The 16,831-nt window shown below is 38.3% G+C and overlaps 2 protein-coding genes across 6 annotated transcripts in view; one reads left to right on the top strand and one right to left on the bottom strand.

Moving 5' to 3' along the window:
- The window catches only part of Eag (potassium voltage-gated channel protein ether a go-go), a 78,744-nt gene that overhangs the window by 51,591 nt on the left and 10,322 nt on the right, over positions 1-16,831 (top strand). For 2 of the 5 annotated variants that reach the window (XM_083083164.1, XM_083083165.1), the window contains exons 4-12: positions 2,591-2,723; positions 7,570-7,838; positions 8,422-8,721; positions 8,926-9,194; positions 9,924-10,189; positions 10,424-10,709; positions 10,819-11,182; positions 15,495-15,610; positions 16,648-16,764. In XM_083083164.1, coding sequence (XP_082939290.1) covers positions 2,591-2,723; positions 7,570-7,838; positions 8,422-8,721; positions 8,926-9,194; positions 9,924-10,189; positions 10,424-10,709; positions 10,819-11,182; positions 15,495-15,610; positions 16,648-16,764 — 2,120 coding nt within the window. The remainder of the gene's footprint in view (positions 1-2,590; positions 2,724-7,569; positions 7,839-8,421; positions 8,722-8,925; positions 9,195-9,923; positions 10,190-10,423; positions 10,710-10,818; positions 11,183-15,494; positions 15,611-16,647; positions 16,765-16,831) is intronic. The other 3 variants (XM_083083166.1, XM_083083169.1, XM_083083168.1) reach the window with 3 other exon arrangements.
- LOC145962197 (MTOR-associated protein MEAK7) lies at positions 11,263-14,304 on the bottom strand. The gene is made up of 2 exons (XM_083083170.1): positions 14,033-14,304; positions 11,263-13,531 (listed from the first exon to the last, which is right to left on the bottom strand). Exon 2 carries the CDS (start codon positions 13,529-13,531, stop codon positions 12,197-12,199), a length of 1,335 nt encoding a protein of 444 aa, XP_082939296.1. The 5' UTR covers positions 14,033-14,304; the 3' UTR covers positions 11,263-12,196.

Here is a 16,831-nt window from a genome sequence, read left to right as displayed (position 1 = left end):
TTCTTCATACATATGTATACATATGTATACATATGTATATATCTACGGATTGTGAATGATTATTATATTTGCCGTTTTAAAAGATGCACTTGAATGTATTTAAATTATTTACGTAGATGTATTTATATCTACGTAATGGAAACTCGAAAAACGGAAGAAATTTCCTTGGAAAAACGGTCTAACGATAAATCATGTATCCGAGTAAACAGGAAATTTCGTCGACGTAATGTAAAGTAATGCTTAAAGTAGCTCGTAAAGTAACGACAAACAATGCAAGATGCAAAATTGCCCCTCGCACTTAGATGGAAAACATCTCATTCGACTAGATTATTCGATTCAGACGCGATTCGGTTCTAACGTCTCGATTAAGCGACGACGCGTTGCAGCAGTAGAGAAGCAGTAACTATCCCGTTTCTGTAAGACACCCAATGTTCCAAATCCTATTGTTCGAAAAGACACATGGATTTGGGATTTACGAACTCCATTACTAAAAGCCGGATTGAGAATGCTTCCGTGGAAGGTTTGCGTGGCATAAGGAACAAAAGTGGTACAATGACAGGGGCACATGCAGCGCATTTTCGTTCTCGTTCGAGTTTTTCTTTGCGACAAATGTATATTTATTTTCTAATGGAAGATTGAGAAGTTATCATAAAATATATAAAAATATAAAATATATAAAAATATAAATATATAATATTTGAATGTAAAATAATTATTACGACGAGGATTGTGATTCGATAGATTTTCCTTCACATAGATTTTCAGAGACTTTCTTTAAGAAATAACAATTTCGTTTGTCAATCTGAAATAAAAATCTGCTGCATACTTATGACCTTTTGTTTTTTGTCTAACTTGTTGCTACAGCATTAGTAAGGAAACGTCATTAATCCAATTGCTTTAAGCAACTTCAAAGACGTAATCGACTTAATGTAATCGTACACATAATTGCGGGATTCCTTCGTGCATAAAATTCTCAGATTTTCTTTGAGTCTTATTTCTACTTTTGTAACGGTCAGCAAGATTGCGCTTGCGCTTTTCTACTTTTCCGTTTCAAAGTGGCGTATTTTTCTTTTCACTGTGCACACGTGAAAAAGTCCAGCTAACATTTTAAAGCACAGAATATACGGCTGTTACGTTACTCCTTTCATTGCAGATGCTGCAGATGTTGAAGCGCGAGAGTTGTGAGTAACGTGTGTATTTAAATGCCATCGGATATTTGAAGTAAATCTCTTTAGTGTCGCAGCTTGACGAGATCAATGGATTGAGAATAAAATGCAGAAGTTTTACGCTGTTTTTTTTTTAAATTTTTATATATTTTATATATTTATCCCCGATGTTACCCTTGTTATTTTTGCAAAATTCCAATTAAAAAAAAATCACGTCACGCGGCGCGATTTTAATTCAACCGGGATCGAAGTTATTTCGTTCCTGTTGCGCTCGCGAGCCGTGGGATTTAAAGGTCAACGCTACGGGATTAATAAATCTGTTTCGAGGTCAAAAAACATGGTATCACCTATGCCCGATATCCTGCACGAACGACCGTTTCTCTCTTTCGTCGGCATTTGATAACGCAAATCGGGTCAACCTTTATCGACGTTATCGATTCATAAAATCGCTATTTTAAGGAAGCACTTTATTCACAATGGCTTCTGTTTACGTCATTTAATCTTGTAAGCATTATGGATTGTAACGTTATAATTTTCGCTCGTGGGTACATAAATTTGTATATTATCGCAGTGATTTAGAAAAAATACATATTTCAAGGATAATTTATTCGCGAAAAAATTCCGACAGTAATTATATTCTTGATTATCTACACCCACGTGATCGTTCCGTGAGCGCCTAAATCGATTATTTTAATATGAACAAGATCCGAATATGGTACGCCGTTTCTGTAATTAACACTTACAGTTAGAAATTTCACGCTGTCCAATCGTAACTTACGATACGCTCTTTATTAATACGTAACGAGCGCAAAGTGCATATTAATAATAGGCAGATCGTTCTAATTATGAAGTAGATTAATCGATCTTCCACCACCCGTGGTCGTCTCGCACATTTATCATCCGCGCTTCCCTCCTTTTCTTCCCAAGGATATACAGGGTGTTTCTTAATAAGTGCGAAAAATTTTAGGAGATGATTCTTTGTCGAAAATTAAGAGGGGTTTTTCATATAAAAAGTTCTAATAAAAAATTGAATAGGGGTTGCTAGTTTCGTCCTCTTATAACAATACGGGAGGCCGGAAAAAATATTAATAAATAACCTTTTTACTAGTAGAAAATATCCACCTAATTTCATTTCTTTAACTTGTTCCATATTTGAGAAAAAAATAAAAACCTAATTTTTACTCCCATTTTTGGAGGAGTGTAACTTCACAGAGAGGGAGGTAGGAGTATGTATTTATATGAAAAACCCTCCTTAATTTTCGACAAAGAATCATCTCCTAAAATTTTTCGCACTTGTTAAGAAACACCCTGCACATCTCACAATTTACAATCTATATAATAGTGTATATTATATGTGTGTATTCCACACACACCTGACGTCCTATAAATGCATAAATTATAATGGATATTTTATATATCTCCAGGTTATGCAAAAGTCATGCCGCTGTGGATTCATGTACGGGGAGCTGACGGACAAAGAAACGATCGCCAGGATCGAGGAATGCCTCGAGGGCCAGATTCACGATCAATTCGAGATTCTACTGTACAAGAAGACCAGTAAGTCGCCACGCTTATAAATATCTGCATGAGAGAAGCTTAAATGTGTGGTTCGTGGGGTTTTTTCACGAGAATCGACGGTTTCGCGACGAGTTGGCCATGTAATTTACAGGAATTACAGGATTGAAATACGAATACGTCCGGAGAAAAATATTGGGTCTAAAAAGATTGGAAAATTTTAAACATGTTTTAAATTTCTTTCAAATTTCTTTCAAAAAATTTGAAGCAAAATTTATCTACTTCGTCTACTAAATTCGTTTACTTTATATGGCATAAAGCCGTTGCAATCTAACAGATTAAATTGTTACTTGTACGATGGATATTAAACGGTATGAAAGAAATGACCAAATGAAGGATTAAATAACTCGTTTCAAGCGAGTTGTTATCGCCGCGTTATTATGCCACAGCATAATTTTCGATTTGGACGAAATTCGCGCGACGAAACCCGCTCGACGGCGACAGGTCCGTTTTTCTTCGCGCGTTTGTCACGCGCGGTAATTGGATGGCCGTGCGAAAAGGCGATTGTCGGAAAGAGGAAGGGAAAAACTTGCTCCGCACGGAATCTCGGTTGGAGGAGGGAGTGGAGGAGTTATTGCGCGGAATTTGCATGCGCGTGTTTATCGGACCGGCATCTAGCTTCCTATTGCGTTGTCGTGCGCGTGGAAACGTTGAAAGTACAGCAATCAGCTCGACTTATGTATGTATTTAATGGGGAACAAAACGTGACTGTTTTTACCGCAAAGAAACCGATACTTTGCCAATGAAGCGTGCCGATGTTTTAATTAGGATAATATATAATCACTGTTAGCGCCGTGCAATTTTCGTGGGCATTTTTCTCACAGCGATAAACACGAAAAAATCGAATCTTTGCTTCTTTCATCGTTCTTATAGTCGGATTAATATGAAAATCGATTTAATAAGTAGTAGAGTACTTTTAGAAAGATACTTTTCTTTGAATGCTGTTCTCCAAAACATGTCGTAAACGTTTCATAAATGTTTATTCCTGCAATGTTCTGTTAAAAATTTTATAGATAATAAATAATGCGATGGATATAATTTAGCGTGAAAATTTATGTATTATTTCTCGCGATACTTATATACATTATTTTTTAAGAACAATTGCAGTTTTTCAAGAATTGAATGCAACTTGAAAGTTAACTAACATTTTTATTAAGAGCAAACATTTTTATTACATATATATATTTTATATTTAAATAATTAACCCTAAAACCTTAAATTTGTAAAGAGCATGTTGAACAGGCACAATGTGTTAGTTGCAATATTCATAAACTGCGATCGTTGATAGTGAAACCGTCGTTTCGGGAAAACGCCTCGGGGCACGAGATGTATTATTATGCATGCGCAATATTTGATGGAAATATATATCGAAACGTAACTGTGTCTGCATATATCACACCGGTAAGTTCCGTGTTTCGTGTTGGTTGTTCCACCATCATGTCGTATCACCCAATTTCTGATATTCGCGTGCTGTCTCGGCACAAAGACCCTCGAAGGAAATTTCATTATTTCCGATTATTTTTTCTCAGTAGAGAAAAAAAAAGAACACCCTCCCCTCTCGATACGTGACGTGTTAAGCGTAATAATGAAAGAGATCCTTCTGTTTAAAGGTAGCCCACGAGGTATGTCTAGCACAGATTCGCAAAAGCGTGCTCGCAAATGCCACCAGTAAGTCACCCACGAATTTAAGATCTATGCAAAAGATACCGTAATACATGGCAAATATATACTTACCGATATAATACGCTTAAACTAACTCTTAACATTAGAATTTGAAAGGCTTTGTAAAAGCTTTTTAAATTTGAATTAATTAATTCTTGATTAATTCTAGATCGATTTTGACAATTTTTCTAAAAAAAAAGCAGCAGATTACATCATCGTTTTAGCGTTTGAAGCCTCTTCGCTTGTACATTAACATCAATAAGATTTATCTTTCGCAGTCTCCTTTTAACCTTTTCTTTTTCATAAAAATTCCATTCATATAATATTCCACACTTACTTTTGGAGGACAATCGTCGCATTTGTCCCTGTAATTGAAGAATTGCCTGTCAACCGGGAGCCAGAATGGAAAGATTACGGCTCCGCGTTCGGCAACGCTCGTAAAAATAGATCACGGGCGTTATTTTTGCGTCGCATTACTCGCCCTAAAAGGGGGCGAGTTTAAGTACCTTTTTTATCCGACAAAATCCCTGGCCAACGGCTTATCGTCGAAAGAGACGCAAAAGAGATGGATGCAACGACGCTCCGTTTCTCTCTCTCCAATGAGAAAAGAAAAGAGTTACACCTCTTGAGGGAAGATCATCAACTCGCAAGGTTGATTAACTCACGAGGAGACACAGATGAAGCTTTGTAAAAGGCGATTTAATTACGCGCCATATTATGAGAGAAACGGAGGTTTTTCATTTTAGACAAATTTTATATTTTTACCCGCGTTTTATCCTCGCTAACACACAGCAATGTATATATATGTACATACATGTACAGGTAACACGTACAGTGGTATACTGTCGGAGCAATTTTCGTTCTCATTTGCCTCGTTTCGTTCTATTAAAATGAGAATTTGTCGCGTAAAGCATCCAGCGCGCACGATGTTAATTAACTTATATATTTTTTATCTCTAGTATATCGCTATTATATATATATATTTACGTATGCATTAGAACTCCAAATTTAGAAACCAAGTTTGATGCATTTATTATTTCATTGACGAACACCAGAGCAAGAAAATCTTTCATTTTACTCTCCCTTAAACCGTACAAACTCAAATTATATCAATTCAATTTGACATGTTAGCATTTAATATTAGCACTCATTAGTAAAACATTTCGGTCGATTGAACGAGCCGATTATCATTAGCGAATTTCATTTCCCGTATATCCTGTTATTCTCTCTCCCCATTTATACTATTTACATTATATATATTCTGCTTTCATTTGTAACTCCGTTTGTTACCAGTAATTTGTAATACTTTCCGTAACCACAACGCACGCTACGTCATATAATAACGCTATTTACATTCAAGCGTACGAATTGGGATATTTCGCGTAAAGTTTAATGTGGCGGCAATTGAAATAATTTTGATACCCTGCGGTATATATAAATCTGATACTGTGATATTTTCCAATTGATAAAACCAGCATTTTCAATGCAACATTATAGAAATAGGTATATTGTACGTAGAGTTTTTTTAATAAAAACTCATCTTAATATTTATAATATTACGAATTTATATCGTTGAAAAATATTTCAGTATCTTTATTCTCTTTCTCTCTTTTTCTCTCTCTTTCTAGCGTCACAATTATTCCGAGAGATTAATACCAAATAAGCCTTTTCCGCTTCGCTTTGAAATTCACACTGGTTTGAAGCCATAGCTACGCTTTCACTCTTTTTGCTACCCCTTGAGAACAGGGGAACATTCGCCCGTATTTCCGGTCGGCGAATATGTACATTGTCGATGCTTTTCATACGTAGCTCACACACCATCGTCGTTTGACGGGCTTACACGATTGCTTAATTAAACCAGTTGTCGGGGCACAAATATGCATATAGTACCAAAATTATTATCAAGCGTTTATATACGTGCTCGTCCCTCGGGTCCAAAATTTCACGTGTACTCGCGAATTTCGTACGCTCTCTCTCCCTCATTAATCCACGATAAAGGACGATCGTTTCAAGTATTGTCGAACGAATACTCTCGAGAGAGTAAATGCGTAAAAGACGCGCTCCGTTGAGAGGACGGGATGCAAAAGATATCGTCTCATTCAGGAAATTTACTTTTCTACTCGGGCGCGAAAATCTCTCGATTTTCTGACGTCGCGAAAGTGTGTATCTCTCTTCGAAGCGCCTTTTGTAGCATCTTCGATATATTTCTTTATCTCAATATACTTTCTACTGCATTATCTCTGTATTCACAGCGTATTATATGCTCTCTTTCTCCCTCTCGTACTTCGAATTTTCCTCATTATCGTTACCATTCATTCGCATGTTCGCATGCTTTACACCGCGAAGCATCGTAGGCGAATCCCTAATTGGATTCCATCGGTCTGAACTCGCATATAGCTTCGATCTTGCATGCCCGACATGCGGCATTGTGGACAAGTGTGACAATAATTCAACGCGCGATGCGACTTATCGCTCGTGGTTGAAACATTACGTTATATCATGAAGATGACAACTTGGAAATTGAAGAATGCTGGAGAACCAGCTATGTTTGAGTGACTTGGCTTTTGACTTTTGCTCGAAGCAACACACAATAATGCATGATCGGATATAATTTAACGCTGTCACGTAAGAAAGAAAACTTTCTTTCGACTTTGTTCGCGATATTGCAGGAAGAAGTATCGCGTAGAAGTTTCGAGGAAAAATTTTGTGTATTCTCTTAGAAATCCTTATATATTTTTCTTGTGTTACATTGTGTTATTTCAGCATTATTCTGCGTTTTATCAACAGTCCTTATCTTCAGAAATTTTCCTGATACATCAAACAGTATTGATATATTAGTTTTTATATTAGTATTCCATTTTCCCCCTTTGAAATGCTTCTATTATTGTATAATATATATTATACTAGCACAGTATTTACAAACTAGCTTCTAGTACACGTAGCATGACAAATCTATCTAGACTGCGGCAGCAGAAAGATTTTCAGCCGAATTGACAATCAGCTGACTCGCTGATTCTCTCGCAACATCTGCAAAAAGAACTTAGATTCGTGATAATCTTCCTGCGATCGATCGTGCTTGAAAGTATATACGACTTGAAAAGTAGATTTTATTCTCTCTACCATCTTTGCGCGAGCAGACGGTACTGACATCGTTCTCTTTTTACAGAGACACCATTATGGCTGCTGCTGCAAATAGCACCCATAAAAAACGAACGAGACCTCGTGGTCCTGTTCCTGCTGACGTTTCGGGACATCACCGCCCTGAAGCAGCCGATCGAAACGGACGACAGCAAAGGCGGCCTTTCCAAATTCGCCAAGCTCGCCAGATCGGTCACCAGATCGAGATCGGTCCTGGTCTCCCAGTTCAGCTCGCATGTGCCGGCTCTGAAAGATCCAGCTGTGCCGACTACCACCAAACAATCGCATCTGGGTCTTGTAAGTTGTAATGTTTTATCACATAAAAATTTTTAAACTACCATATGTAATTGTATGTGTATGTTACACACACATACATTTTTAATACACACATATTTTTATATTTTATATATGTATATAGATATATATTAATGTAGCTACTTGAAGAATTTTCATTTTTAAAAATAATTAGTATAATGGATAAGAAGCTACGAGTTCGATTTATAAAGTCTCATTTAGAAGTCGATAAAATAGAAATGTATTTTCAATATTGCTCCACTTTTCGTCGGGAAATGGGAAGCTGAGAACACATTTGCATGAATTTTTCTTCAAAATCAACACGGAAAGCTCTTATACATTCGAAAGCTCTTTGAAGCGTGAAAAGTTAATGGAGCCAGACTCGATGTTAGAAAAATATATCAGATAAATGAGACACGATAAGAAATCAACGTGAAAGCATTGTGAAAGATTGTTTATTCTCTTGATAATTTCACATATTTTTCCATATAAATAACTTGTGAAAAAATATAGAATATCTTTAAATGAACATATATTTGAAATATATTTTATGATATACTTCAAGATATTACGTTTCTTCTTTCAGATGATGTCTTTAAGCGGCGATGTTATGCCGCAATACAGACAAGAAGCGCCGAAAACACCACCGCACATCCTATTGCATTATTGTGCATTTAAAGCGATCTGGGACTGGATCATTTTGTGTTTGACCTTTTACACAGCCATCATGGTGCCGTATAACGTCGCGTTTAAAAACAAGACCAGCGAGGACGTCTCTCTGTTGGTTGTCGACAGTATCGTCGACGTAATATTTTTCATCGATATAGTGCTAAATTTTCACACAACTTTCGTCGGTGCTGGTGGCGAAGTGGTGTCTGATCCAAAGGTAAACTTGAGGGCTTTATTTTCTCGACTTCGTAAAAAATTCCTTACGAAAAATGAAGCTGTTCATTATTATACTGTACGCTTATGCGGTGAAAATTGTTGCAAATAATTAATAGTTTTAAACATTTTCTTTTGAAAAATTTGTTCACATTGATAATCAACCTGATTCAGCTGTTGTCAAAACGCAACTCTTTGATATTTTCAGGTAATCAGAATGAACTATCTGAAATCTTGGTTCATCATAGATCTGTTAAGTTGCCTACCATACGATGTGTTTAACGCCTTCGACCACGACGAGGACGGGATAGGTAGCCTATTCTCGGCCCTGAAGGTGGTACGATTGCTGCGACTCGGCAGAGTCGTACGCAAGCTAGATCGTTATCTGGAGTACGGTGCCGCGATGCTCATTCTTCTGCTCTGTTTCTACATGTTGGTTGCTCACTGGCTGGCCTGTATCTGGTACGTCACATTAAGGTGATTTTACCCTGCGTACACGTATTCAAGGTAACACATACGCCTCCCGCGACACGGTATATCGCGTAACAACGATCGTTCATCATTACAACATTACACACTCAAACATATCGTTATGATTCTTGTCGTGCTACGCGATAGACTTTAGGTCACTGCATGTGAAACTCTTTGTACAACTCATGTATTTTCCATCCTATTTTTCTTGCAGATTCTCTGACCGTCGTTTCTGATTCTCTATATCTGTCGCTTCCCTTTCATATTATCATATAAGAGGGAATATATGAAGAGTATGAAAAATGAACGTTGATCGTTGTATCGCTTTTTAAATTATTTCATTAAATTAAATATCGTTACCGAAAGAACTCTAATTACATTTAAATATGCTGGAAATTATTTATACTTATTTAAAATATAAAATATAAAATGCGAAAATCGACATTTAAGTTGTTATATATTATGAAAGAAGGGACGGAGGCAAAACTGGAGAATTGCAATAATATTAAAAATTAATTAATAAGTCTGACGACAGTTAAAGTTGATCGAGAATTTTGGAAGGATCTTACGGAAGCAAGAAGATATCGATCAAGTTTAACTCGACGCGATCTTAAAGGAAATACGAGTAGCATGTGACGCTCTGCATCCAAATATACATTATCTCGCAATCTCATATCAATCTCCTATCCACCAAATCCCGTTCACGACCTCGTAAGAGATCTCGTTGCGTTAAAGGTATTCGATAGGGAGATCGGACGCCGACAACGGGGTACAGTATTCGTGGTTGTGGAAGTTGGCCAATGTTACCCAGTCACCGTACACCTACTTTTGGAGCAATACCAGCACCTCACCCGAATTAATAGCCGGCCCGTCACGTCGCACGATGTATGTCACTGCTCTTTACTTCACGATGACTTGCATGACTTCCGTGGGTTTTGGAAACGTTGCGGCCGAGACCGACAACGAGAAGATTTTTACCATCTGCATGATGATTATTGCTGGTATGAACAATATTATCATTAATTCCTCTAATTTTTTGATAATGTAAATACGATAATATGTAAATATAGTAAATATAGATAAAGAAATATGTAAATATAGAGAAAGTGGATTATCGATTATATTCGGATTTGATTAAGCTAGCGATGAAAAAAAATTCATAAAATAAGAGTTTGAAACCGTCTTTTTTTCTTCCTCTCTCTCTCTCTCTCTCTCTCTTTCTCTTCCTCGACCAGCCTTATTGTACGCCACGATCTTCGGTCACGTCACCACGATCATCCAGCAAATGACGTCCGCCACCGCCAAGTATCACGATATGTTGAACAACGTAAGGGAATTCATGAAGCTGCACGAAGTGCCGAAAGCTCTCAGCGAGCGCGTCATGGATTACGTTGTCAGCACGTGGGCGATGACCAAAGGTCTGGACACGGACAAGGTTCTTAACTACTGCCCCAAGGATATGAAGGCTGACATTTGCGTGCACCTCAATCGGAAGGTCTTCAACGAACATCCCGCCTTCAGGTAAATTCAGTCGCGTGTCTCTTAATTTTAGAATTTGAAAAAAGATGGTTAAATAGTCTTAAGTTTACTAATTATCCTAATTCACTGTATTTTCCGTGTTAATATCTAGATTAGCGTCTGATGGGTGTCTGCGCGCTTTGGCGATGCACTTTACTATGTCACATAGCGCGCCCGGCGATCTGCTATATCACACGGGGGAGTCCATAGACTCCCTATGCTTCATCGTGACCGGCAGCCTCGAGGTCATACAGGACGACGAGGTGGTAGCGATTCTGGGGAAGGGTGACGTTTTCGGCGACAGTTTCTGGACAAATCCGTCGATCGGTCAGAGTGCGGCAAACGTCCGAGCGCTTACTTACTGCGATCTGCACACAATCAAGCGGGATCGGCTGTTGGAGGTGTTGGATTTTTACCAGGCTTTCGCCAATTCCTTCGCCAGGAATCTGATCCTGACTTACAACCTGAGTCACCGGGTGAGTCTTTTGGATAGAAAGAAAAGATACCTGTTATAAGTCGATGGAAGGAATATAATTAGATTATAACTCTATCGAAAGAAATGTAGATTTTGATTGTTTATTGAAGTTTTTTTAATAGATTTTACAGTAATGCGGTGGTTTCCGTCGATCTTATAGCTGGTAAATCGGTGTGTTTGCATTATATGTAGTGTGTGTATTTTTTATTTTATGACACGATTATACAGTCTTAACAAGAGCAATTTGTATGGCACACGGTTATTCGTTTACAAATAATTAACATATGCAGAGAACGATAAATTAACAATTATAACGACTTGTCAGGCACTATACAATAGGCATTCAGGCCACGCAACGATTGGCATGATACTCTTTAATATCATATTTAAGTTTAATAAAAAAGGTACACATATAGACAATGTGGTAAGATTGCACGATAAGTAATAATCGAATGACCGAAAGAGACAATCGCGAATCGAGAAACATCAGGCCGTTATAAAAAGGGACAAAAGTCCTAATATATAATATACTTAGATAAATAATTATACAAATAAATAATCTTACACACATATGAGTCTGTAAAAAAATGTACATAAAGCTCGCATTCGTACAAGTAGACGAAATTTTCTCATTCAAACATTTCACGCAATGATTTTCGTAATATAATTCGTTTCCGTTAACGTTCTAATTGCCTCTCGCGGCGAATTCATTTCAACTTTAAAGATTATGTAAAATGGGAAGATTCTCTCTCTTTCTTTCTCTCACTAAAAGTTATTTTTGTAAACTATTAAGATTTTATACATATTTCTCTCATACCCGTATATATCCCATTACAATTATCAGAATCGATAACAAATTTTACATATATTTTATTCGAATTAAATGAAAAGTTGAACAATCTTAAATATCTGCAAATATCTTTACAACGTTAGCATTCTTTTTCTCTCTCTCTCTTTCTTTCTTTTTCTCTTTCTACTCAAATTTTCATAAAGATTTCTAAATTTTATATCACAATTACTCTTGTTCTTCGCGAAGTCCCTCGCTATGTAACTTACGACCGGACAGTTCTAGCATTAATTTTGACGTCGGGTCTTGATCCAACACAGATTTCGCCCCGCGTACATCTTCTTCGACATCTGGCACCGGGCCAACTCCCCACACCTCGCAGTGTTTGATTTTAAAGTCTTCCTTACCACTAAGTTGTACATAATTCTGGAAGGTGGTGCACGACAAACTCGATCTGCCGGTGCCGTATTCGCAGTCCAACCAGAGGCCGGGATAGTTAAGCTGCCCCCCCATGAGCAGGCCGTTAGGCATCGTTTGCTGATGGAGATTGAGATACTGATAGTGATTGTTGTAATTTGTCGACGAGAACGTCAGTATTTCCGGATCGAGTTTGAATAGAAACGAAGTTTGATTCCCTATGAAATTCGGTCCTAGCTTCCAGCTGTCGGAAGCAAAACCGCCAAACACGTGATCGTCTGTGTCTTGAAGTATGATTATCGTTGCACCTTGCATGACGATCCTTCCCAGCATAGTGGAAAATGATTCGCCGTGTACCTGACTTGAGAACAGAAATCGCCATTCGTTACGAAGCTCGTGCGGCAGACTCAGATTCAGGAACAAAACGTCTCCTAAGCCTAGTATACTCGGAAAATGCGGTATATTTTCCAAACCCTTGCATAACGGCAAAAGATTCAGATCGTTTAGCCGCGCACCTGTACTCTTATCGCTACCTTTCTTCTGAGAAATCAGATAAAGGTATTGGTAAACATGCGACTGAATGTGCTTGAACGTAGCCGCCGTTACGAACCAATTCTCCACTTGATCGACGGTCAATACGTCCCCGTACTTCACCAGATCTTCGCAGAGACAGCGCGAACGCATACTTATACGTCTGGTATTGACGGTACAGCCGATGCTGCTCCAGCTGAGGTAATGGGCATTACCAGAATTCTTTTGTAGTCGCAAGTAAGAGTTGATCGTTGCTTGAATATATTGAAGGAATGTAGCGGTGGGCATCTCGTACTTTTGCTCGTCCTCCGAGAAACCATCAAAGGTCAGATTGGTGCGTTCCTCGGGACTACCACGTACGGCAAAAACGTAGAGTCTACCAAAGTTTTCGCCGTTGACTGCCGAGACCTTTTTGCCAGGTTCATGGCAAAGGAACCGTACCACAAACTGTAGCAATACATCGTCCAAGTGAGTCGACCAGTGTTTGAATATATCTTCGCGTTTAATGGAGCCCGAGCTGCGGGACATGGATTTATAGAGGTTCTCCACTAGTGTTAACTCCTCCGCAGAAAGAATATTCGCTGATGAAGCGGAACGACTCGATCCATGACCCATCTAGAACAATCGCATAGAATAGCGTAACATTAATCACTCTGCCCATTTCAAAAGTAACTCTTCTATTAATTTCATCTTTCTAATCATAAATTATAATGCTTTCCAAATATATAAATTAATTCTGCGAGCCTATATCATAAAACTATATCAGCAGCGTACATTTCTCTTACAACACGCAACAATTATTTCACACAAATTATTATTTATTATATCTAACATTAATTTTGCTGCCATAAGGTGCAAAAATAAACTGATGAGGTCGTATTATACAGAAGAAAGTGTGCAATAAAAGTCCCCTATTTCTCTCTCTTGCACACATACACACACATACACATGTTTGGGATCTTTGCAGATCGTGTTACACACATTCTCATTATATAGGCTTTAGAATCATAAGAAGAATCTCTATGAATGTATTTTTCCTGACATCTTCCTCGAGCATCGCGATTAGGCTAAGGCGTAGTATCGTATTCCGCGTTATCGTCGACGTAATCTACGCACCTTTCGTACGGACGAGCAGTCTTTTCCTTTCTTGACAGCCCATATACCTTCTCGTTTGCCACCCCCGTCCTGCGGACGATCGAGAGATCACAACCCTCGATATTTCACGGCTCTTCGCACGTGACGGCGGCCTCGCGTCGTCTCACGTAACGCCGCGACGTCACGTCATGTCACGTCACGTCACGTAACGTAACGTCGTCGTCGCGCCAACGACTCGGACGCGCTCAGGCTTGACACTCTCGGCGGCGGATTTTAGAGGTTATGCGCAGCGCGCCCCTGCCCCTGCGTCGACACCTATCGACTTCCGTCATCGCGCCTGCGCCGCTGACCTTCGCACACGCTTTATGCATGAGATGCACGTTTGTGCATTTTCCTCGTTCGTCGCGCGCGCACGAGAAAATCGACGACGAAGCTCTCGAGGCTTGTCGGAACTCGGAACAATCGTCTCGACTTTTTCGCTCGAATAACGCGGAATAAAGGGTTGTGAGGAAGTGACGAATCGAAGGATTCGGGGGCGAGATTACAGAGAAAATATACAGGAAATACCAAGAGAGGGAAAAGAATCTTGAAAAAATAATCTAAGTCATGCGATAAAGCAAGCTTGCGATTGCATCTGTATAAATTTGAATTCGACAATATTTTATGGAGATGAAATATTCCTAGAATACGAGAAAAGAGCGCGAAAATGAGAAAACCGAAAGTATAGTCGTTCCTCGTTACGTCATTGTCTACGTCACGTCTACTCTCGTCGGCTATATATCGTCTATCGCATTTTTCTCGTTCTTGTCGCGCATGGACCTCCTAGGATTGAGAAGGATAACAGCAAAGTTTCGAGATAAATTCGCAAACATTCGCGCAAACATTTCCATAGATGATGCGACAAAAGAATCGTGAAAGGCGCGAAATTGCGCGGTCTCGCTCAAAGGGAAAATAGACGCGAATTGCGCAAATTATGCAATTTCCAAGGGAGTGTGTTCAGGCGAGATGACCCTGTGCACAGAGTGCATTCGTGATGACGCACGTGCATAACACAGGGAAACCGAAACGCAGCTCCGGCTGTTTCCACGCAATTTTCGCGTCAGCTCGAAAACGCTTGGCTGTTAAGTATCGTTTCAGTGAGATCTTTTTTTTCTTCCTCACGAGGAATCGCTAAAGTTATTAAGCAAAATATTTTGAATTATTAAATAATATGAAGTATATAGTATAATTGAATATTTCATAAATAATGTAGAGCCAACTCTTTTTATATTTATTATAAAAAAATGAATATAATATAGATATACATATGATAAATATATTCTATTTATTATGTAGTATAATTTTTTAATATGTGATATATGTCCATATCGCAATTATTAAAATTATTTTTAACAATTAAATAATTAAATATCAATTTCTTAGATTTGTACCATTTTTATTTAACTAATAAGATTTTTATAACAAAGTTAAATTTTGTGTGCAGCTCATCTTTCGAAAGGTCGCCGATGCCCGTCGAGAAAAGGAATTGGCCGAGAGGAGGAAGAACGAGCCGCAGTTGGATCAGGCGCAGGATCAGCTGGTTCGCAAAATCTTCTCGAGGTAGGAAAACATTTGCCAGCAGCTATTAGTTATCGGATACAATCGAATGCAATCGGGCTCGATGCCAGTTACGAATCCTTGGATGAAATAAAAGGAATCCATTCTGAGAATTGTATGCTCGATTTTCGGAAAATCTAGAAGAGTAGAAACTAGCGCAGAATAAAAAAGGTTCGATACTATAATAAAAATGCAACCTTTGATTCCTCGAGAATTACAATAATATTTCGACTTTCATAGAATGGATTTCTGATGTACAAATTACGATTTTGCAAGCATTAGCCTAGTAGTTGACGGACTTCCGGTTGCCACTAATGATAAAACTGTTTGAAAGTATATGCTTCGATCTGTTTTGACAACTGTCGAAGCATGCGAAAAAACTCATTTAATTTTGCATTTAAAATTTCTTCTTCTACACAATGTCTAGATATAAGTGACTTTGCGACATTATAAGATTCTGCATAATAATTCATAATACTTTTCACGCGTACGACGATACATGATCTTTTATAATTATAGCGCAATCTCTTATTTTTGTCTTTATAAAAATCTTTCATGCCATGAAATATAAAATAATTATGTATGGTTGTATCTGAAATATAATTCTACGTATTAATTAATCACAGCATTTATGCTGGATAAAGTGCATATCAAGAATCATTAATTAACAGAAATGAAAACATCAGTTGGCGAAAATAAACTTGGTAATAATTAAAGTCATTGACGAAGATATTGTGAGATTTTGTGTAAACAAAACTTAAAATGTCCGAAAGTACACATAATAGCGCTGCTGATGGATCACTTTAGCTCCCTTCCGTATCCTTGTACGCGTAACATCCTGTGTGAGAATGTGGAAGAAAGAAAAAAAGAAAGAAAAAAAGAGAGAAAATGAGAGAGAAGAAAAAGAAGCAAGAAAGAAAAGAATGAGAGAGGTGAAGCCAAGATGTGTGCAAAGAATTGATCGCGGACGTTCTTTATATTTTCCGTGGCTGTTGCTGAATGTGATCGTGTTGCTTGGCTGGCCTGTTGTTTCCGCGAAGGTTCAAGAGCGACGGGGAAGACCAGATCGGCGTGACCAGGACCGTGAGCGGACGGTCTCAGCAGGATTCCGACGAGGAGCTCACTGTCAACGTTCTGCCGCCCTGGCCAAGTTTTAGGCAATTTCATTTTTCTTATTCATATTTATTTCTTCTTCAATTCTCTTTTTTGCCTTTCTCCTCGCTA

Source organism: Camponotus vicinus, unplaced genomic scaffold (assembly GCF_025532165.1).
Source record: "Camponotus vicinus isolate PSW18456_S1 unplaced genomic scaffold, iyCamVici1.0 SCAF_11, whole genome shotgun sequence".
NCBI lineage: Eukaryota > Metazoa > Arthropoda > Insecta > Hymenoptera > Formicidae > Camponotus > Camponotus vicinus.
The sequence above is the reverse complement of the archived record's forward strand: the minus strand, read 5'-3'. Positions and strand labels throughout refer to the sequence as shown.

Excerpts from the sequence above, each read along its gene's own strand:
- LOC145962197 (XM_083083170.1), bottom strand. The coding sequence starts at position 13,531 with ATGGGTCATGGATCGAGTCGTTCCGCTTCATCAGCGAATATTCTTTCT.